At 39.3% G+C, this 22,877-nt stretch overlaps 2 protein-coding genes, 1 long non-coding RNA gene and 1 pseudogene across 19 annotated transcripts in view; 1 reads left to right on the forward strand and 3 right to left on the reverse strand.

Moving 5' to 3' along the window:
* Positions 1 to 22,877, forward strand: part of LOC125799136 (deleted in malignant brain tumors 1 protein-like) — a 1,283,434-nt pseudogene that overhangs the window by 441,966 nt on the left and 818,591 nt on the right.
* The window catches only part of LOC107197253 (scavenger receptor cysteine-rich type 1 protein M130), a 370,936-nt gene that overhangs the window by 16,148 nt on the left and 331,911 nt on the right, over positions 1 to 22,877 (reverse strand). For 10 of the 15 annotated variants that reach the window (XR_007437964.1, XR_007437963.1, XR_007437961.1 and 7 more), the window contains 13 exons: positions 17,686 to 17,881; positions 16,122 to 16,424; positions 15,606 to 15,914; positions 15,087 to 15,271; positions 12,868 to 12,985; positions 12,698 to 12,766; positions 3,118 to 3,441; positions 2,594 to 2,929; positions 2,128 to 2,433; positions 1,958 to 2,026; positions 653 to 961; positions 475 to 540; positions 10 to 168 (listed from right to left, as the gene is read on the reverse strand). Coding sequence is in view for 11 of the 15 variants with exons in the window: in XM_049475147.1 (XP_049331104.1) it covers positions 10 to 168; positions 475 to 540; positions 653 to 961; positions 1,958 to 2,026; positions 2,128 to 2,433; positions 2,594 to 2,929; positions 3,118 to 3,441; positions 12,698 to 12,766; positions 12,868 to 12,985; positions 15,087 to 15,271; positions 15,606 to 15,914; positions 16,122 to 16,424; positions 17,686 to 17,881 (2,749 nt within the window). In the remaining 4 variants the exon portion in view is untranslated. The remainder of the gene's footprint in view (positions 1 to 9; positions 169 to 474; positions 541 to 652; positions 962 to 1,957; positions 2,027 to 2,127; positions 2,434 to 2,593; positions 2,930 to 3,117; positions 3,442 to 12,697; positions 12,767 to 12,867; positions 12,986 to 15,086; positions 15,272 to 15,605; positions 15,915 to 16,121; positions 16,425 to 17,685; positions 17,882 to 22,877) is intronic. The other 5 variants (XM_049475140.1, XM_049475145.1, XM_049475144.1 and 2 more) reach the window with 5 other exon arrangements.
* LOC125799149 (deleted in malignant brain tumors 1 protein-like) lies at positions 4,093 to 10,322 on the reverse strand. Of its 3 annotated transcripts, XM_049475203.1 has the most exons (8): positions 9,211 to 10,314; positions 8,927 to 9,104; positions 8,258 to 8,566; positions 7,151 to 7,441; positions 5,975 to 6,277; positions 5,415 to 5,723; positions 5,019 to 5,322; positions 4,093 to 4,292 (listed from the first exon to the last, which is right to left on the reverse strand). In XM_049475203.1, exons 2-7 carry the CDS (start codon positions 9,015 to 9,017, stop codon positions 5,045 to 5,047), a joined length of 1,581 nt encoding a protein of 526 aa, XP_049331160.1. In that variant the 5' UTR covers positions 9,018 to 9,104; positions 9,211 to 10,314; the 3' UTR covers positions 4,093 to 4,292; positions 5,019 to 5,044. The 3 variants fall into 3 exon arrangements, with proteins under 3 accessions (XP_049331160.1, XP_049331162.1, XP_049331161.1); XM_049475205.1 differs by lacking the exon at positions 7,151 to 7,441 and adding an exon at positions 7,797 to 7,840 and having other exon boundaries at positions 5,975 to 6,233; positions 8,927 to 10,322; XM_049475204.1 differs by lacking the exon at positions 9,211 to 10,314 and having other exon boundaries at positions 8,809 to 8,936.
* LOC125799164 (uncharacterized) lies at positions 10,400 to 12,057 on the reverse strand. Its single transcript, XR_007438001.1, has 3 exons — positions 11,940 to 12,057; positions 11,721 to 11,810; positions 10,400 to 11,012 (listed from the first exon to the last, which is right to left on the reverse strand). It is a non-coding gene; the product is annotated as an uncharacterized LOC125799164 (long non-coding RNA).

Here is a 22,877-nt window from a genome sequence, read left to right on the forward strand (position 1 = left end):
TCCCCCTACCTCTCCTGAGCACTCTGTTCTGATAAAACAGCACAACCAGAAGCACTAAGGCCAGGAAGAGCACAGATCCCAGAACCAGGAGAGACACTGGATAGATGGAGGGAACAGCTGGTGGAGGAGTTTGTGGAAGTATGATTCTTCTTGTCTGTGGTTGAGAATCTAAAAAACAAATATACAAAATGTATAGACAATTTATACATGAACACAGTCCTTTTATTGGATGTGAATAATTTTGTGATGAATATTATGGAAGATGACATATGAAATGTCTATAAACACAGAATGATCTAGACAGACTGGTGCAAAGCACATACAGACTCTCACTATTGTTACTTTCTATCCTTCCCAAAAACATTACAATTATTAAATGATGGAAACCAAATGTGTGTGACCAACATTATGATCAACAATAGTTACCGAAGTTGCTATCAAGCCTGTTTACAATGGAGAAAAGTGGTCCCTGACCTTGCAAGACAAAATGTCCCATCTGTCCTCTTTTATTATTTAAAGGCAAAGTATGATACAGGAAGCCTAGTGAGTGAGCATAAAATAACAATGTGATGTAAGTATTTTTCTCAAGCATGTGTAAAGTTTCTGTAACAGTTAGGAGGCAAATATATTCAGTTGTGTCTGTTCCTCTGACCTCCACAAGTGACTCCAGCACTGTGGGAGCAGTCAGTGTGGTTCTTCAGGGAATGAGGACAGTCCCACAGGTGAATCTCATTCCCTCTACACTTCACTCTGTTCATCCAGATAGTTCCTCCACCAGAACCATCAGCAGCTCTTCTATTAGCACTCAGCGCCGGCCCACAACCCAGCTGCCTGCAGATCACCTGAGCATCCCTGATGTCCCACAGATCACCACATACAGACCCCCATGTTTTATTATGATACACCTGCAGCCATCCAGAACAGCTTCCTACTCCTCCCCTCAGCCTCAGAGGAATGTGCTCTACAAACACACCACAGAGGGAAAAAAATGATTATCCATCAAAGTCTTACAAACATTTACAACAGTCGTATATACTGTATGATGAAATATGTTCTTATAGAGATAGAGAAAAAAGCATTGTAAGATGAAAAATATATACAAGCAGAAGAGAGCAGGAGAAAAAAAAAACAGAAGTAGCCATAGTAAAAAAAAAAGCACTTACCTTGTTTTACTGTTTTAGTTGAAACAGTTGATTTTTTTAAACTAGCTGTCTGTTACACCTGTTATTTCCACCACTAGGGCTGTGCCATATCGTATCAAACGCAAAAAACGATACTATACCCTGAAATATCGTGCCATATCACCCACCCCTAATTATCACTGCAGGGCACCACTGGGGTTGCTGTTTTTATCTGTCCAATATTATTCATTTTACTTTATTATTAATTATATAGATTATATAGAGTGCATTAATAGTATCATGACTTTCTTGATCACTGATGTCTGTTACCATCTGATAAAAAGTCTTGTATTTTTTTATATCGTAGTTTGGGGGGGTGCCATATCATATGCAAAAACAGAATTAAATTTTTATTTTGTTTCAGTAGTGTATTTTTAAAATAATATCTTTAATTCAGTGTTTTGTCATATCACCAAGAGTACTGTTATCGCGATAAATGCCATGAAACATCGTGATATTGTTTTAGGGCCATATTATCCACCCCCATCCACCACACCTGTCCTGTCTACACCTGAATTCCTCAGACTTACATAGACACTCTGATGGACTCCATTACCCAGAATCCCTCTCTAAACCTTTGTTAAAAATATCACTGTAGAAGTGTTATCTAAAATATGTTAAAGTGCAAAAAAATATGCAAACTACAAATAAAACAGTGCGAGCAAAGACAAGAATTGCTTATTAGTGAAAGCATGCTGGCAGAACATGCAGTCAAAAAGAAAGAAAATGTAGTTTATCAAAGACATGATCATTTTGATAATGATAAGTTTTCTTACTTGAGCACGGTCTCTCATGAGGAGATGAATCACACAGCCAATTTGTCAAATCTAGTGTATTTCCATTCTCTGTGGTAGGACAAAAAATCAAATATTATGAAATTCCAATTACAAACTACATTAGTTCTAGCATTCTTTAAAGTCTTTAACACCTCATCATATCTGCCTACCTGAGCAGGTAATGCAAGCAACCTCATTGCGATTATCACACCTGTTCTCCCCCCAGGAAGAAGATGGACAGTGCCACAGAGTGGAGTCATGTTTCCTACATTTTACATTATCCAGCCAGTTAGGAGCTGATTCCACTCTTGCTTTAGACCAAGACTCACTGCCAGTTCTTCCACAGTTCAGCTCTCGACAGATCAATTTTGCCGTTTCATCAGTCATCCCATTTACACACACATTCCCCCAGGTTCCATTATAGTACACCTCCAGATTCCCCTCACAGCCCTCAGTCAGTCTGATCTCTTTATACTCTGGCGGGAGAAAGATAGCTAGCTAGTTATGCACATTGATTTAAACGTGCAAAAGTTTCTTCTTTAATTATTCAAAATGTACCTCCAGTTGTACATAGATAGGGCATTGGTACTTGATTACAAGATCATTACAAACTGAGCAATTCAAGATACGAAGTACCTGAGCACACGACTCCTACATCATCCTTGTGTCCACATTCATCCTCTCCACACAGCTGATATCTGCAGTTCCACAGAGACGCCTCGTTCCCCTCACACTCCACCTCATTAAGCCAAATGGGTCCAGTTCCAGATCCAAACCGGGCTGGTACCGGTACTGGAGCACTGAGGGCCACTCCACACTGCAGCTGTCTGCAGACCACCTGCGCATCCTCAATATCCCACAATTCATCACTCACTGTCCCCCATGATCCACTGTGGAAAACCTCCAGCCTTCCTGCACAGTCTCCCCCAGAACCAACCAGCCTGATGGAGCTGTGGACTGTGTTAGATGTACCTAAAATTTACACAAATACAAAAGATGTTTTTTTAAAACTCCTTTCACAAGATATGTGTTGTGTATATGTACTCATATTTGCCAAATAATTATTCTCAAATGTTCAAAAATATGGATAATAGAGGCACTTTTGCATGTTATCATACATACAAATAAAATTATACATATATTAACTGTGCAATGCTTACCAGAGCAGGTGATGTAGAGCTGTACTGTGGAGCTGCAGTTAACTGCTTGTGAGCTGCTGCAGTTCCTCAGATGAGCTTCACTCCCAGAGCAGTTGAAACCCGTCACACACATGTAGCTGTGTTCAGGACTGGATGAAGAGGAGCTGGAGATGTTGAGTACAGAACCATAGCCCAGCTGTCTGCAGACCACAGAGGCCTCAGACTCACTCCAGGAGTCCAGCAGAACTCTCCTCCAGTCCTGCCTGAAGAACACCTCCACTTCCCCCTCACACTCCATCCCTCCAGACAACCGCACTCCTCCCTCATGAGACGCCAGAGAAGAACCTGAAGAGAAAAAAATATATTACTTGGCTTAAAATGAGGGAGTAATAAACTTTCAGTTATTTATTATACTGCAACTGTAAGATCTCACCACTACAGATAACTCCAGCATACTGTTTATGAGAGCATGCAGTTCGACTCCATGATGAAATGGGACATTTTAACAGGTGTGTTTCGTTTCCCTGACAATCAAACACATCAGCCCAGATCCGGCCACTCCCCTCCCCAAACCAGTCTGACCCCAACACAGCCACAGCACTCCCACACTTCAGCTGAGCACAGAGGACACTGGCAGCTCTCATATCCCAGCTTACATCACACACTGTACCCCACTCACTGAGGTACTGGAGCTCCACTCGACCAGAACAGGAATCTGAGCCGTTCATCAGCCGAGCCTGAGTGTGACCTGAATTAACAGAGGAAAAATAGTAGGCAACAATAATACAATACAATAATAATAAAAAAAATACAGTAATTACAAACTAATTGCTCACAGTTTAGTACTAATCTAAATCTTTTACAAACATACTTCATCATACCAGAGCATCTTAGTCCCACATCCTTGTTGTGAGAGCAGTTGGGTTTCAAGGAAGGAGATGTCTGGCAGAGGTACATATGAGATTCGTTTCCTCTACACTGAAGCTCCTCTGACCACATCTGACCCTCTGCTCTACCAAAAGCAGCTGCTCCCAGAACCTCCACAGGAGAACCACAGCCCAGCTCCCAGCTGCACACAACCTCTGCATCCTGCTGGTTAAAGTCAGCATCACACACTGGAAGCCAAGAATTCCGATGAAGCTTCTATACTCTCCCAGAGCATGCGTGAGGACCACCAACAAGTCTTCGCTTGTCACCTACAGTATAGTATTTGTGTACATTGATCATCAAAAAACACTGCACCCAGAAGAAAGCATCAGATTACAAGGCTAGTCAGAAGAAAGATGTGCTATGCCATGGCTAAACACATTGACAGGTCAATCCACTAATCCACTAAAAAGTGCTGGATACTGTTGGACCCACGATCAGCACTCTACCACATCGCAAAATCACATTAGTGAAAGCACATTAGGAATGCCACACATCTGACATGTTGCATTACACACTGTATGTGTAGTTCCTTAAATATTACTCATCTTAGTCTAAATGAAATAATTTATTATTCCTCACACTGCCTGTAAATCAATGGTAGACATTAAAAAAAAAAAACATACTTGTAGTTTTAGATAAAAAAAATAAGACTTTGTAAGTTTCTTTTAAAATGGTCACCAAAAACAATTCAACATAGTCAAAGTCTAAACATTTTTTCATATGTATAAAACTTTTGCTTTTTGACTTCTCTGCAGCACTCCTTGTAAAATTAAAAAGTCTGGTTAGCCCTCAAGGACATAAATGACAAATCAAATTAAAGGTTTCTTAATGTTTTAATGTCTTAATATCTTTTTTCATAATATTGTGCAATACAGAAATCAATCAAACTGGTGGATTTGTGTCTCCGTCACCTGTCTGTTATCTGAATTTGGTGGATGTGTGTTTTTGTCAGTGTTTTGTGTGAAATTGACAAAAGGAAGTGAAATACCTACCAGAACATGCCAGTCCCACATCATTATCATGGGAGCAGTTGTGTTTGAGTGAAGATGATTTTTGGACAGAAGTGAATCTGTGATTCGCTGCCTCTACACTGAAGCTCCTCTGACCACACCGGACCCTCCACTCTACCAAAAGCAGCTGCTCCCAGAACCTCCACAGGAGAACCACAGCCCAGCTCTCGACACACAACCTCTGCACCCTGCTGGTTAAAGTCAGAATCACACACTGTGACCCAGCTCTCTCCATGAAGAACCTCCACTCTCCCAGAGCAGTGAGAACCTCCAACCAGCCTGACTCCTAGGTATGATCAAAATATAATAAACATTATGCAGTGGGTTAAAAGGTTTTTTGATTACAGAAGTTCATACTAAGTTTTTAGTGTAACTCACTTGAACAGATGACTCCAGCATCTTTAGGATGATTACAGTTATGTTTACCCCATCCTGCTGATTTACAGTTCTTTAGTATGGATTCTGATTCTCTACACTCCACATTATCCATCCAGATTGGTCCTGATCCTGATCCAAAGTAAGCACCACTAAGTGCATCTGTAGCCTCTCCACAGCCCAGCTCTCTACACACCACTGCAGCATCTATCATACCCCAGTTACCATCACACACTGTTCCCCACTGTCCTTTATGAAGAACCTCCACTCTCCCAGCACAGCGACTCAAACCATCCACCAACCTCACACTTTCTAAAGAGCAGAAAGAGAAAGATTGAATGCACAACTCAAACATCATTTTGCATCTTTTAAAATCTGGTAAAACTTCATTTTAATGCTATTCACATGTGCTATATTCCAGCATGCACAAATATGGACTATATCAATAAAAGAATTAAGAAGAATATGTTTCATGAAGTACATTATACACTGACCACTAAGAAAAGAACATCTTTTCATCAAGACTCTAAAAAGAAAAAATAAATAAAATATGTAGCTCTCACCAGAACACACCAGTCCCACATCATTATCATGGGAGCAGTTGTGTTTGAGTGAAGATGATTTTGGACAGAAGTGAATCTGAGATTCAGTTCTTCTACACTGAAGCTTCTCTGACCACACCTGACCCTCCCCTCTACCAAAAGCAGCTGCTCCCAGAACCTCCACAGGAGAACCACAGCCCAGCTCTCGACACACAACCTCTGCATCCTGCTGGTCAAAGTCAGCATCACACACTGTGACCCAGCTCTCTCCATGAAGAACCTCCACTCTCCCAGAGCAGCGAGATCTGCCCACCAATCTGACCCCTAAATTAGTTTATAAGAGAAAGAGAACATGTACATTAACATTAACACACAGCATTAAGTACTTGGAAACCTTAAGAAGTTCCACAGGGTTCTACTGTAGGACCGATGAAACTAATATTAGTGAAGAACTGATGACAGTGAAAAACTGCAGTGTGGGCTTACACATGGAGTCAATTAACAGTTTAAGCACTAAACACAAACAATCGTACTAATTAACTGCTTAAAATATATAAAGATAAAAACTCTGGCCATGTACCACTGAACTAAGGTGTAACTGTAATTAACTAAAAAATATTAACGCCTGTTTCTTTGTGAATGGGACTTCTGCATGGAAATCCATTATTTTCTACCAGAAAGGAAAGATTACAAAAATGTATTTCTCCATCATGCCTACAGCAATAGTCTTTCTATAATTAAGTATTGTCTTATAGTGAAAATCACTTTTCATCTCCATATAATAATTTGCTTTTTTAATAATTTGACTTAGTATATCAAGTTATTACCTACATTTAAGTACTAGTAAGACCCGGTAAGTATTTTGTATGTGCTAGTTCATACAGAGAAATCACACTGTAAGTTATGGGAACTTAAGCTCTAAAACACAGGCTGTATTATAAGTGTTAACTAGGTTTATTACAGCTTATAGTTTTCTTCTATACAGTAATTTGCCACATTATTTTTTAAACGCAAAACCAGGTCTGAGATTGAGCAAACAGTGACTGATCTAGTGGTCTTAACCAAATAAAAGTGGGTTAATATAGGTGAAAGTAGGTCATGATTATGGCAGATTAGGAAGAAATGCTATAATAAATAAATTGTGCACAACTGATATACATTCCAACGACAAGTATTTTAAGATTTAGGAGAGCTCACCTGAACAGATGACTCCAGCAAGTCGATTACAAATTTGTTCCACCCATCCAGCTGATCTACAGTGCTTCACTGAAGACTCTGATCCACTACAGTTCACATCATCCATCCAGGCTGATCTTGGTCCAAACTGAACATTTTTAAATACAGCCTCCCCACAGCCCAGCTCTCTACACACCACTGCAGCATCTCTTATATCCCAGTTTTTACCACACACTGATCTCCATGTTCTGTTATAAAAAACCTCCACTCTCCCAGCACAGCGATGGCCACCATCCACCAACCTCACACTGTCTGTACAACAGAGAGAGAAAGAGAGAGGAAAAGATGTAGAAATCTGAAAAATCAGACTGAATCTCAAAATTAATACATAAGCCATTTAGCTCATACCAGCACACACCAGTCCCACATCATTATCATGGGAGCAGTTGTGTTTGAGTGAAGATGATTTTGGACAGAAGTGAATCTGAGATTCAGTTCCTCTACACTGAAGCTCCTCTAAACACACCTGACCCTCCCCTCTACCAAAAGCAGCTGCTCCCAGAACCTCCACAGGAGAACCACAGCCCAGCTCTCGACACACAACCTCTGCACCCTGCTGGTTAAAGTCAGAATCACACACTGTGACCCAGCTCTCTCCATGAAGAACCTCCACTCTCCCAGAGCAGTGAGATCTGCCCACCAGTCTGACTTCTACAATGTGTTTATAAGAGCAAAGAGAACATGTACGTTAATATTAACACACAGCATTGGGAGGGCTGGGAGGTTAATTTGAATAGAAGGGAATTAAATTATATGGGGCAGTGATTTTTATATTTTACACTTTTCATTAACTGAAATACAAGGATTTTAAAAATATATATATATTATTTCTTAGTTGCTAATTCTAAACCAAAGCATTCAAAACCACCTCTGTAATAATCCATTTATTAAGTGTATGAAAGTGAATTTAGGTTCAGGCTTAAACTTTTCATGTTACAAAGAAGTTTTTTTACAGGGGTGTATATAAAACAACTAACAGTTGTTTAATTAATTCAGTACATTCCAACACAGGCCTCATCACATTTGTTGACATCTCTGTGTAATATGTTTTATTTTTTTGCATCTTACCTGCACAAACAGCACCAGCGTCTTCATCATGATTACATCTCTGTCTACCCCAATCATACGACCTACAGTTCTTCAGTGAAGACTCTGATCCAGCACAGTTAGCATATTCCACCCAGATCGGTCCTGATCCTGATCCAAAGCGAGCTCTCCGTGGTGCATCTATGGCTTCCCCACAGCCCAGCTCTCTACACACCACTGCAGCATCTCTCATATCCCAGTAATCATCACAAACTGTTCCCCAATGTCCTCTATGAAGAACTTCCACTCTCCCAGCACAGCGGCTCCCACCATCCACCAACCTCACACTGTCTGTGTGGAGAAAAAAAAAAACACACTGATAATCAGAGAATAATTACACTTATACTCAAATAATAATACTCAAACAAGGCTGAAATACATTTAAACCAAATCATGGACATCAAAAGCTCCCATTTAGAGATCATAAGAAATCAGTCACTAATTTGTACTTCTATAGCAATACTAAAATGGGCTGACTGGATGATAGCAAAGTGTAAATCACATGAATGTAAGATCAAAAAGTAAATATATACTTTTCAATTAAATGCCACTTTATGCAACATCATTCAGCATGTCTGGTTTGGTGGGGGATCAGTGATGGTCTGGGGAGGCCTGTAGATGCCCAGGCCTCTACAGGTTAGACAACAGTACCCTGCCTGCTCTTAGGTATTGAGATGAAATCCTTGAACCCATTGTAAGACCCTACGCTGGCGCAGTGAGTCCGTGGTTTCTCACGGTGCATGACAATCCCCGGCCCGATGTGGAGAAAGTAGTTAAGTTCTTCGAGGATAAAGGAATTTATACCATTCACTGCCTTTCCAACAACATCCTAACAGAAAAAGAGGCCAGTATACATACAGTCCACAAAGTTAGTTTAAATATGCTGTATATATTATATATATATATGCTCAACTCAGCAGCAGAACAAGCTTTACCTCTACTCAGCCAGATAAGACTCAAGAACCTGAGAGACAGAGAGACAGAGAGAGAGAGAGAGAGAGAGAGAGAGAGAGAGAGAGATTCCCCACAGCCGCCAATCACACTCACTATGACCTTATTAGAAAGAGGAGAGGAAATTATCAAACATTTTCAGTGACAAATCAGAAGAAGCTTTTTTTTTCATTTCGCCATATTTTTAAAAAGCGTCAGCACTAATTAACACAGCTCCACCTCCTTGTGTCTGTGTGTGTGTCTATGGGCAAAGGAAGGTACAAAGTCAGCTACCTTCTGGAGACAAACTTCAGAGAGAGTAAACACACAAAATACAGCATTAAAGCTGCACCTGCAGACAGCAGATCCAAACACATAACATCCACCATGAAGATAAGTCACAGTTTCTTTTAACTACACATACAAACAACTTTTTTGTGTTTCTCATGCTGTTACAGAGTATATAAAACTAGTTTTAATCCTGATTACAGAAACTCTGATTAAGTGTGGGAATATTGTGGGTTCCCTGTGAACTACAGCAAGGCTGGTGAGCGATGGACCAAACAAAGGCGGTTTGTCTGCCCTGTGAGGCGGGTGTAGGGTATGTTTGTGGAAATGCATCTAAGGATGCACCTACTACTCTACTGATCACAGCAGTTCCAATTACAAAATAAAAGTCCTGTTCTCTGGAGTATGCACTCGTGAGCCGAACTTACCAAGTTTGTTCTGACAAAGTACAAGAGTCCAAACTTGCTTAATCTATAATGAGAAACGGGCCGACTGTGGCGCTGCCAGGAACTTGTGAGCCCATGGGACCACAAGGGTGGTTGAGAAAACCTTTATTCTCTCTGTAATGATTAATTTATTTATCTAAAACAGTATGAAATGCATTAATTAACTGAAACATGTTGCTAAGTGTGCTTTTAAAAATGAAAAAAAAAAGAAGACACATTCTTTATAGGTGTGAAAAAAATCACACTTTATTATCATAATATAGAAAACCATAATAATGTATGCTGCACAGACATATATAGATATATTTTTGATTAAGGTGAAAAGCAAATATAATTTGCATGTTTACCATGTGTCCACAATAAATCGTACGTATTAAAATATCCAAACCTTTTGTAATGTGTGGGCTCTCTTCAGCAGGAATGATATCATCATAGACCTCGCCATAGTTTTCTGTAAAAATTAAAAAATGCATTGCAGCACAGCAGCATCAGGATGATGGCAGCAAGACACTGTTACTCAAAGACTCAAACTTTTAAAATACTAAGGGGTTTTCAATGTATTGGTACTGTCGCCCTCTGCGATCAGAACTGGTTGACAAATCAAAGTGTGTCCCTTTAAAAAAAAAACAAAAAAAAAACTCCCACACACCAAAGGATATTAACTCACCTCAACATGCCTTTTGCAATCCTGTAGTTACCCCTGGGCAATCCTAAAATCACTATTACAAACTGTACAGTAGGCAAGACATTGTTTTTAACGTGCCAGACATGGATATAATGGAGTAGTCAAAGATAAATTGAATTTAGCATTAGCATTACCCGCTAACCACGCTCACTATTTTCCCGTTCAGGGGTGAGTCTTATCGGCCTGAAGCCTGATGCTAACTGCTAAAACACTTCAGAACCCTACACATATTGCATGGAACTTTTTTCTATAAAACAAAAAATATATATATGTTTTTTCTTCTGCATTAAAAATTCTAACACACATTCAGTATATGTCAACTTACCTGAGAGAAGCTCCTCATCTACGTCCTCATATCCTGAATGCTGATCTTCAGAGATAAAACTTCCTGTTAAAGGAGATCAGAACAGTCAGAATGCCAAAGTTCAATTATTTAATCAAAATTTACAGCAAAAAAATGTATTTGTAAGTCTGAAAATGAGATGAGGCTTTAAGCCCAATCCCATTTCACCCCATGGCCCTACCACTTACCCCAACCATTCTTTGAGTGTAAAGGGTGAAATCCTCCCCATAAGAATTGGGACAACACTTCATGCACCAGATACGTCATCAGAAGCACCAAGGTTCAGTAACCTAGCTAATTTTATGGCATTGTATGTCTTCAGAAAGGTTGGTGATTAAGGAACAATTGTTAATTTCTTAATTCCTGTTATGGGGAGCTTGGATTAGCTTTCATTTTGTTTAATTGTTCTGTTCCGCCTTAAATGATGCAGCCTCTGCTGTCTCTTGCACCATTTAAGGTGAAATGGGAAAGTTGGCTAACAAACCCCATCCCTTTCCTCTGCTTTTTAACAGCAGTACAGGCCTGAATTGATAGTAACAGATATGTAATTCTTCCTATTATAGTCAGTGGAGTAACACATATTATTTTGAACCTGTAAGATAAGCTAACAATGCTACAATTGATTTACTGCATGTAGTTTTTTCATTTATAGTCATTTAAACACTCAGAATTGCTATTTGATATCTGACCTTAGATCCACTTTACATACTGTGTGAAGACTGCCTTCAGTGAAACTCTCTACATATAATTTACCTCTTTTAGTATATCTGTTAGTGACACATTTATGGTTAATCTCTTCATAGACTGCCTCAAGCAGAGTCTTCCTCCTCGCCTTAGAAATCACTGTGAGAGAGAAAGAAAGAAACATGGAGTCAGTTCAGTAGAAGAGAAGACTGATGACAGATTGAAGGACTAATGATGATTATAGAAAGTACAGAAAGTGGATTTTAGATGATCTCTAAATCTCCCTACCTCTCCTGAGCACTCTGTTCTGATAAAACAGCACAACCAGAAGCACTAAGGCCAGGAAGAGCACAGATCCCAGAACCAGGAGAGACACTGGATAGATGTATGGAAAATTAGATGATGGATTTTTTGAAGGAGGGACTGTCTTTTTCTCTGTTAGCTGTGCTGGTACTGAAAACACAGAATAAAAACACTGTTGAACACTGCATAGTGTTGTTTAAACTTAAAAAAAAAATCACACAAAGGAACTAATTAAAAGAGTACCTGTGGTGTAAGTTGTAGTTGTTTCAGATGAAAAAGGTAATGTGACAAATATGTCTGAAAGAAATATCATAAAAATGGTCAAGAAAAAGAGGTTACAGAAGGAGAAAGAGATTAGAGCAGCATTATTTAAGAAATGGTATGATATGGCTGATGGCTGATATGGTTGATATGGCTGATATGGTAATATTGTAGGTATTTTCAAAAATATTGTTGCATTATTGTCTGCCAATGTTACTTAGTGTATTTATCAGTGTTGTGAGCCTAAATCAGCCATAATATAAATGCTATTCTCCCTTTTACAGGTCAGAGGAGCACAATAATAATAATATTGAACCTGACTGAAATACAGAGTACACTGCTTAACATAACCATAGTTATCTTAAGAGAAGTTAATACTAGATTAAAAAATGTTCTCGCACACCTGCACAGTGGGAGGGGAGTGGCCGGATCTGGGCGGATGTGTTTGATTGTCTGGGCCTCCCACACTGTACCCCACTCACTGAGGTACTGGAGCTCCACTCGACCAGAACAAGAGTCTGAGCCGTTCATCAGCCGAGCCTGAGTATGACCTGAATTTACAACCAAGAGACTCGTAAAAGCGCAAGTTCTCTCCTATACTGTATATTATATAAAGAAATGTTAGACGATAATATCACATATTATACTGTACCAGAACATACAAGTCCCACATCATTACCATGAGAGCAGTTGTATTTGTGTGAAGAGGTTATTGGACAGAGAGTAATCTCAGATTCATCTCCTCTACACTGAAGCTCCTCTGACCACACCTGACCCTTCCCTTTACCAAAAGCAGCTGCTCCCAGAACCTCCACAGGAGAACCACAGCCCAGCTCTCGACACACAACCTCTGCATCCTGCTGGTCAAAGTCAGCATCACACACTGTGAACCAAGACGCTCCATGAAAAACCTCCACTCTCCCAGAGCAAACATGAGGACCATCAGCAAGTCTGGATGTCCTGTGATCTGTGTGTAATGCAAAAATGTTAAATCTCTCTCTCTCTCACAATCAGATTAAATAAAGACTTGTATAATAGACAAATGCTAAACAAAACAGAAGGCTAGTAATGAGATGAAAAATACTAGAGTTGTCAAATTAACATGTTCACTTCATTAATTAATAAAAAAAATGAACACAAATAACAAAAATACTGCTCATTAATTACCCTACTTTGTGCCCTCTGACCTCCGATGCTAGATCCCAGTTCACAGATCATATCAAACCACATAATCTATCCAATTCATCCATGTTAATAATACAGATTAATTTAGCTAGGAAAACAGTTGGCATCGCCAAATAGCCATAGTGGCTAATCCGCCATTTTGAAAATCATAACAAAAGATTTATAGAAAAACAATAAATTTATTTTTTTTTTATTCTGACTTTTTTTGTTGGTCAAAATATAATTAAATATCTAAATTCTGTCCATATTTGATATCTTAATTCTGTCCATATTTGCATATTATTTTTAATCATTTTAAGCAGGGCTGGTATATTTTATTATTACACAGCAAAGCATTTAAGCTGTTATTGTAATAATAAATGTAAAAATGTTAACTATTTTAGAGTAGCCTAGAATATCTGGCATGTGTGACCTTCATTTATATTTTTTGTAATTTGCATACGAATAAAGGAGCATCAATTTATAACATTTTTTTTAAGATATGTACAGTATTTACAGCATCTTTACTGACTGATTTTTTTTAAGCGAAACAGCAGAGTGGTATAGAATACCATAGTCTGGCAATCTCAGTGTGTGATAATGTACACATCAGGAAGTTGTTCAGTTGAGCTGTACACATTTATATCAAAACGATAACACATCGACTAAAATTAATATATTGTGACATAAGTTTTGTCATATCGTCCAGCACTAAATTGTTAAGCTGGAAATGACACTGTTTCTAATTACAGTGTGTTGACTGGTTTTGTTTTGGCACATAAAGTGTTTGAGAAGTTGTCTGGAAGTGGAAAGGACTAATGCATTTTGTTTCATTCAGGTTATAATTTTGAAAACAAATGTTGTGCTCTAGCAAATCAGTACTGCACACCCTTTTTTATTAAATTAAATTTTATCAAACAAAATGAAACTGACTAGACAATTTCTTGGGTTAATATTTTCAGCAATTAAATAAAAGTCAAAGCAAATGTTAAAAAAAACATCACTGCTTCTCACATTAGCTGTAACTGTCAGAATTTACTATGTAATAGAATATTTAATACAGAATAGGTATACAAAACAGTGACATTCCATCATATGATCTCTGATTTGATTTTGTCTATGATGTGTCGAAACATTCTCAGAAAGTTCACAAATGTAATACATGTAATACGTACGTATTACAGTTTTTGTCTAATTAAAACATACCTGAACAGGTAAGCTCAATATCCATATTATGATTACAGCTGTGTTCCCCACCCTAATGATCCACAGTGTTTCAGTGTAGATCCAGTACACTTCACATGACTCATCCAGATCGGTGCAGATCCTGGAACAGCTGCATCAGTCCTAAACGGCTCTCCACAGCCCAACTCTTTACACATGACAAAACCCGCTATGAAATTTGCACCAGCACCACAAATTGTTCCCCACTGTCCTCTGTGAAAAACCTCTGCTCTTCCAGCACAGCGACTGCCACCATCCGCCAACCTCACACTGTCTGTGTAAGAGAAAATAAGAACAAGAAAAATTTACCGAATTATGAACTAGTAAGAGTAAAAATGGGAAACATTTTTTTGAAAAACACTTACCTGCACACACCAGTCCCACATCATTATCATGGGAGCAGTTGTGTTTGAGTGAAGATGATTTTGGACAGAAGTGAATCTGAGATTCAGTTCCTCTACACTGAAGCTTCTCTGACCACACCTGACCCTCCCCTCTACCAAAAGCAGCTGCTCCCAGAACCTCCACAAGAGAACCACAGCCCAGCTCTCGACACACGACCTCTGCATCCTGCTGGTTAAAGTCAGCATCACACACTGTGACCCAGCTCTCTCCATGAAGAACCTCCACTCTCCCAGAACAGTGAGAACCACCAACCACCCGGACTCCTAAAAATTGTGAACATAAAGCTGAATTTAAACATATGTGAGTCACTGCTTCAACATGAAGATGTCTTTCCATGTCATTGAATCTCTGACATTAACACAGCAAGAATGGTCAAAAGAGATATGGCATTTAACCTTCAGTGGAAAAGTTGACTAAATGAACGCTATCTGTTTCCTTACAAACAGTACTACTACGCTTAACTGGACCCTAAGCCTCTAAAATGGGTCCTTTCCCACCACTTACAAGACTTTGTTTTACATGTATGATATATTATGAACAGTTTCCTGTTCCTAGTTAACAGAAGGGAACATAAAATAATTTACTGATACAATTTACCTGAACAGATGACTCCAGCATCTTTAGAATGATCACAGTTATGTTTACCCCATCCTGCTGATTCACAGTTCCTCAGTGTAGACTCAGAGCCACTGCAGTGCACATTATCCATCCAGATTGGTCCTGATGCTGATCCAAAGTAAGACTCATGATATGTATCTACAGCTTCTCCACAGCCCAGCTCTCTACACACCACTGCAGCATCTCTCATATCCCAGTTATTACCACACACTGATCCCCACTGTCCTCTATAAAGAACCTCCACTCTCCCAGCACAGCGACTGTCACCATCTACCAACCTCACACTGCCTGTACAACAGTGAGTAAGACAGACCAAGACATTGAGAAAGAATGGAAAAAAACATGTATTTTCACCACTATCAATGATGTAAAGTAGAATTGTGGCTGAAAACTGAAATAATAGCAAGACATTTGCATTTTTGACAGAATTACAAAAAGTTTACATAAACATTGAGCTAATCTTAATGACATTAATCACAAACATGCAGCTCTTACCAGAACACACCAGTCCCACATCATTATCATGGGAGCAGTTGTGTTTGAGTAAAGATGATTTTGGACAGAAGTGAATCTGTGATTCGTTTCCTCTACACTGAAGCTCCTCTGACCACACCGGACCCTCCCCTCTACCAAAAGCAGCTGCTCCCAGAATCTCCACAGGAGAACCACAGCCCAGCTCTCGACACACAACCTCTGCATCCTGCTGGTTAAAGTCAGCATCACACACTGTGAACCAGCTCTCACCATGAAGAACCTCCACTCTTCCAGAGCAGCGAGAGCCATTAACCAGCAGGACTCCTAAAAATTACCATGAAAAAAAGAAAGCTTATTTATCAGTAATGATAAATGATTAAGCATGATGATGCTAAATATTGCACAATGAATGATTCATAAATGCATTGGAAAAAACTAAAGAGAGTATAAGGATTCAAAATAAGTTCAGTAAAGCTATGAATTACATTAAACAAATTAATATGGATCAGCAAAATTATGAAATCAGTAAAAAAAAAAATCAGTAAATTAATTGTTGGTTGAGAATTCCAGTGTACAGCACAGTTTGGTGATTGCTCAGTTTAAACATACCAATTTACCTTGGCAATCAACAAGGATTTAGGGTGGGTTAAAAAGAAAAATCATATGTGCTGTACACTTTGCCTACATGGCAGATAATGTACAGTCCCTGTTTACAGCGTTTTACCTGAACAGATAACTCCAGCATAGGACACCCCTAATCAAAATGTATATTATTGTGACTACAGAAGGAAATAAAAAATGACCTAATGTTTAGAACACATAACATTGAAGTGGACACGTCTATTTAGCATTTTTAATATTTTTTCCCTTTACAGTTTCAAAATAACAAAAATAAAAAAGAAAGATACACATAGACTTTTAATTTGTTGGCAATCCTGTGAGCAGTTATTTTCCAGACACTATATGACCTCCACCAGTCTTGTTACCTGCTTAATGGACTGGAGGAACAGAACAGTAGACACATACTTAATTCACCATTCTTGCTTTTAAACTATGTGCTGCCAGTACAAGTATTCTAAGTCTGTTCCACTCCAACCCAGAATATTACATGTGATTCACATGGATACATGTTGCTGTAGCCATTTTGTATAATGTGTTACTGCAGCTCCAAAAATCCACAAATTATCTCCAAAACAACAGTCTCTTGTGTCTGTTAGACTAGAGAAACTCATTACATTTGTCCAAAGTCTATTGTGTTTATAATTAGTGCTATCCATCAGGACGTTTCTGCTAGCTGTGTTTTTAATGTTTTTAAACTCACACTGCAAGGTATTCTAGACAAACACAGATCCCCTACACTTTATTACACTATTATCCACTAAAAAACAAATGCCAGAACAGTAATGCTGCACAAACATAACACCCTCACCCCAAACAAACAATATAATAAGTCACAAATATTTAATTTCACCAGGTCTTAATGGCAAACAGGTAATGGAGCACAGGGCTGAGCTACTGAGACAGAGGGCTGTCTAAGTAGGAATAGATGAAGTCACAGGCTCATTGTGCTGAATGCAGTTCTTACCTGCACACACCAGTCCCACATCATTATCATGGGAGCAGTTGTGTTTGAGTGAAGATGATTTTGGACAGAAGTGAGTCTGAGATTTGTTTCCTCTACACTGAAGCACCTCTGACCACACCTGACCCTCCCCTCTACCAAACGCAGCTGCTCCCAGAACCTTCACAGGAGAACCACAGCCCAGCTCTCGACACACAACCTCTGCATCCTGCTGGTTAAAGTCAGCATCACACACTGTGGCCCAGCTCTCTCCATGAAGAACCTCCACTCTCCCAGAGCAGCGACAACCTAAAACCAGCCTGGCTCCTAAAATATCACAAGAGCATAAACAATGAGATAACAACAGGATTTAATAAATGAAAATCAGACAGCACAGACACACAATGTAACTATTCAATACAGTGCACATATTATATGAACATAGTGTAGCTTGCCTGAACAGATGACTCCAGAATTGTGGGTTTCATTGCAGTCATGTTTACCCCATACTGGTGATCTACAGTTCTTCAGTCTAGACTCTGATCCACTACAGTCCACATCATCCATCCAGATTGGTCCTGATCCTGATCCAAAATGAGATTTGCCCAGTGCATCTACAGCTTCTCCACAGCCCAGCTCTCTACACACCACTGCAGCATCACTCATATCCCAGTCATCACCACACACTGTTCCCCACTGCCCTCTATGAAGAACCTCCACTCTCCCAGCACAGCGACTGCCACCATCCACCAACCTCACACTGCCTGTACAACAGACAAGGAATAAAGAAAGAAAGAAGCGAATAAAAAAAAAAGAAATAATAATAGGTCTATGCTTCTTCAGCGTCGCAAGGTTATTTAACATAATTCTTAACAGATTTCGCTAATTCAAACAGCCCGAAAATGTTTTAAATAGCTCAATTTTAACGCTCTAATTACTAAAAAATGGCTCGGGTTCAGAATGACAGTTTATGGCTCAGGTCGGGTCTGGCTCGGGCAGAAAGTGCATGGATTTGGGCCGGGTCGGGCTGGATTTTTGGGCCCGATCTAAGCTCTACCGCTCCACACACTGCAGGCTTTTTGCAGCGGGGGAGCCATACACTTTTACAAAAACACAGTTAACTATGGACTGGAAATATTCCGCTGTTTTAATCTTTCCAGACCTTGTCTCACCCCTAGGCTATTTTAATTAAGTTTTTCCAATAGCAAACTATTTAAAGTTGGCTTATTTAACGTTATATAATATTTACATTCTTCATGCTGATGCTAAGCTAATGGTGGGAATACACATTCATTGAACTCTAGACGAGAAATATGTGCACTTTTAATCTTGCAAGGTTTTTTTTTAATCGCTAGGCTTTTTTATTGAATTTTTCCAACAACAAACTATTTAAAATTGGCGTATTTACATAATATTTACATGTAAGTTACTTAACGTTACTTCTAATGCTAATATAATGCGGGGATACACTTTTAACACCTGACCAGAAATATGTGCAGTATTTTAACAAAACAATTTCAACAACAAGTTGGCTTATTTATATGAAATTTACATATAACGTTAACTTTATTCTTCACACGAACACTGAGCTAATGCTAAGCTAACAACACTAAGCTTACACCTGAGGAAAAATATTGTGCTGTTTTAATTTTCTCACACTTCGTCATGAAGCTATTTTATCTAGGTTTTTCCCACAAACAAAACTATTTCAAATTAGCTTATTCATAAGACAAGTTTCAAAAATCTGCTCATTTTCAAATGCAATTCATATTACATTTAAACTATGGCAATGTTTAGCTATCCTTAGACAACTAACGTTAGCTAACTACCTAGAAAGAGAGGCAAGGCCAGCACGTGCAGGTGGTGTAAGACACTACAAACACATACATGATCATAAAATAAAGGACCTGGTCGAACTTACCTTATATCTTAGTAGCACAACAAGTCCTGAGGTGAGCTGAGCTGAGCCTAAATGAGCTGTGCTTCCGCAGCAACTAAAAATGTGCTGCTTGGCGCGTTGTGGAGTTTGGGTTGTGATTATAGACTGTATAAAAGTATGGTCTGGACGGTCCCCATTTACTCTCATTAAGGCGTTTTAAAGCCAAAATATGGCCGAAATGGAAGCTGCCATCTTGCCTGCGCTTGCAGAGGCAGTAGAGGCAAATTGGAGCCAGAACTGGCGTGACAGAGGTGGGAGGGGTTAACTAGGTTAGCCAACTCAGGTTAGCTAAGTAAAGTAACTAAACTTGTTTGGTGAAAATTACGTGGAGTGGGCGGGGTTTGTGCAGTCACATGGCCCCGCCCACTCCACGTAATTTTCACCAAACAAGTTTAGTTACTTTACTTAGCTAACCTGAGTTGGCTAACCTAGTTAACTATCGTTAAGTACCTAAGGCTAAACGTAATGTAAATACTAAAATTATGGAGAAGAACGAAGTATGTGTAAGGGACAGTATTAGTATAACAGTAACGGCATTAGAAATGTGTGTTACCACTAGGCACCTGTAGCAGGTTAGATTCGGATAATTACAGTGTTTTTTGGGCAGGAGAAAAAAACAAGACAAGCAGTAAAAAGCCAAAGGAGCCTCACCTTTTCTGACCGCAGTTTTAGGATTTAGGAATTAGGAACATGAATATAAGTACCTAGTTTTCTGTTTATAAGCATTTTAATCGTTTTTTGTTCAGTTTTCTTGTGTATTATTTTGTAAAGAAATAAATCTTTGGTTTGGAAACCTAAAACGCGAGTTGGAAAGTGAGTCAAGAACCGCATGGATCTACAGTATGAATACTAATGAACTGATGGAGAGAAATGATCCACTTACCAAAAAAAAAAACTGGAGAGAAAGTTTTCCTGAGCATACTGTAAAAAAAAAAAAAAAAAAAAACACTGTGGTTATTAACAAAGGAGTGGGGCTTGCAGAATGTACAGAAATCAACTTTCCAAAAAAATCCTGGATGTGTAATTTTAGATAAAAATTCCGTCATCTTTCATTCAGTTGAATGGAAATAGGCTTTAGGGTTAAAAGCTGTACTGAAACCAGAGACGTTGTGGCTTCACTTTTCAACCCCTGTCGTGCTGTCTATACTTATATACAGTCTATGGTTGTGATCAGTGCGGTCTCAGCAAATCAGAGTGGTGTTGACTGGTTAAAATCAACCTAACAATTTTCCGCACAGATTGCATTTTCAAATAGAAAAATACATACATAAATACCTAAATTCGTTAATTAATTAAATAGATACAAAAATATAATCTACTAAATAATTAATAATAAATAATTATTAATAAATGACGCTTAATCAAATAGTCTATATTCATACTGATTAACAATATTTATAACAATGATGTTGATATATTATAAATAAAAAATGATATGTATTCTTTAATAATGTCAATTTCCTGCACCTGTCACCATAACGTCCAAAAAAAGTTACCTAGTCCGAAGATCAAATGTTTAACTGCATATTGTCCTCCAAGTTGTGGTCATAGTTAAACGTCCAAACAGTTGGGGTTGGATCTTTGCCTGCCGGGAGACGGGCGGCAGTGGTGGGTCTGCGTGACGTCACCCGCCAGCCACTTTTTCATCGACCCGGCAGTGCCAGGCACGTACCCGGCAGTACTAAAAACTGACAGGGGGCTTCCTGACAGTACGCCGGCAGTTTTAAAAACTGTCAGGGGGCTTGCTGACAGTACGCCGGCAGTATTAAAAACTGTCAGGGAGCTTCCTGACAGTACGCCGGCACTACTAAAAACTGTCAGGGGGCTAGCTGACAGTACGCCGGCAGTATTAAAAACTGTCAGAGAGCTTCCTGAAAGTACGCCGGCACTACTAAAAACTGTCAGGGGGCTTGCTGACAGTATGCCGGCAGTTTTAAAAACTGTCAGGTAGCTTCCTGACAGTACGCCGGCACTACTAAAAACTGTCAGGGGGCTTGCTGACAGTATGCCGGCAGTTTTAAAAACTGTCAGGTAGCTTCCTGACAGTATGCCGGCACTACTAAAAACTGTCAGGGGACTAGCTGACAGTACGCCGGCAGTATTAAAAACTGTCAGGGAGCTTCCTGACAGTACGACGGCAGTATTAAAAACTGTCAGGGAGCTTCCTGACAGTACGCTGGCACTATTAATAACTGTCAGGGGACTAGCTGACAGTACGCCGGCAGTATTAAAAACTGTCAGGGAGCTTGCTGACAGTAAGCCGGCAGTTTCAAAAACTGTCAGGGAGCCTGCTGACAGTACGCCGGCAGTTTTAAAAACTGTCAGGTAGCTTCCTGAAAGTACGCCGGCACTACTAAAAACTGTCAGGGGGCTTGCTACGCCAGCCACTTTTTCATCGACCCGGCAGTGCCAGGCACGTACCCGGCAGTACTAAAAACTGACAGGGGGCTTCCTGACAGTACGCTGGCAGTTTTAAAAACTGTCAGGGAGCTTCCTGACAGTATGCCGGCACTACTAAAAACTGTCAGGGGGCTAGCTGACAGTACAAAATTTTGACCATTCATTAAAACTTGTTTTTTCCATGAAAAATGACTCAAATGAGTGGGAAAATGCATGGGCATGGTAAATTGGACCAAATTTTGCTCAGAAATGTGAAAAAAAAGCACTTTTCAATTTTTGACCCAAATCAGAAAAAAACGTAGACCCGCGGTATGTCATTTTGGTGAAAATTTTGACCATTCATGAAACCTTGTTTTTTCCATGAAAAATGACTCAAACGAGTGGGAAAATGCATGGGCATGGTAAATTGGACCAAATTTTGCTCAGAAATGTGAAAAAAGCTCTTTTAAATTTTTGACACAAATCAGAAAAAAACGTAGACCCGCGGTATGTCATTTTGGTGAAAATTTTGACCATTCATGAAACCTTGTTTTTTCCATGAAAAATGACTCAAATGAGTGGGAAAATGCATGGGCATGGTAAATTGGACCAAATTTTGCTCAGAAATGTGAAAAAAGCACTTTTCAATTTTTGACCCAAATCAGAAAAAAACGTAGACCCGCGGTATGTCATTTTGGTGAAAATTTTGACCATTCATGAAAACTTGTTTTTTTCATGAAAAATGACTCAAATGAGTGGGAAAATGCATGGGCATGGTAAATTGGACCAAATTTTGCTCAGAAATGTGACAAAAAGCACTTTTCAATTTTTGACCCAAATCAGAAAAAAACGTAGACCCCGCGGTATGTCATTTTGGTGAAAATTTTGACCATTCATG

Source organism: Astyanax mexicanus, chromosome 2 (genome assembly GCF_023375975.1).
Source record: "Astyanax mexicanus isolate ESR-SI-001 chromosome 2, AstMex3_surface, whole genome shotgun sequence".
Classification (NCBI taxonomy): Eukaryota; Metazoa; Chordata; class Actinopteri; order Characiformes; family Acestrorhamphidae; genus Astyanax; species Astyanax mexicanus.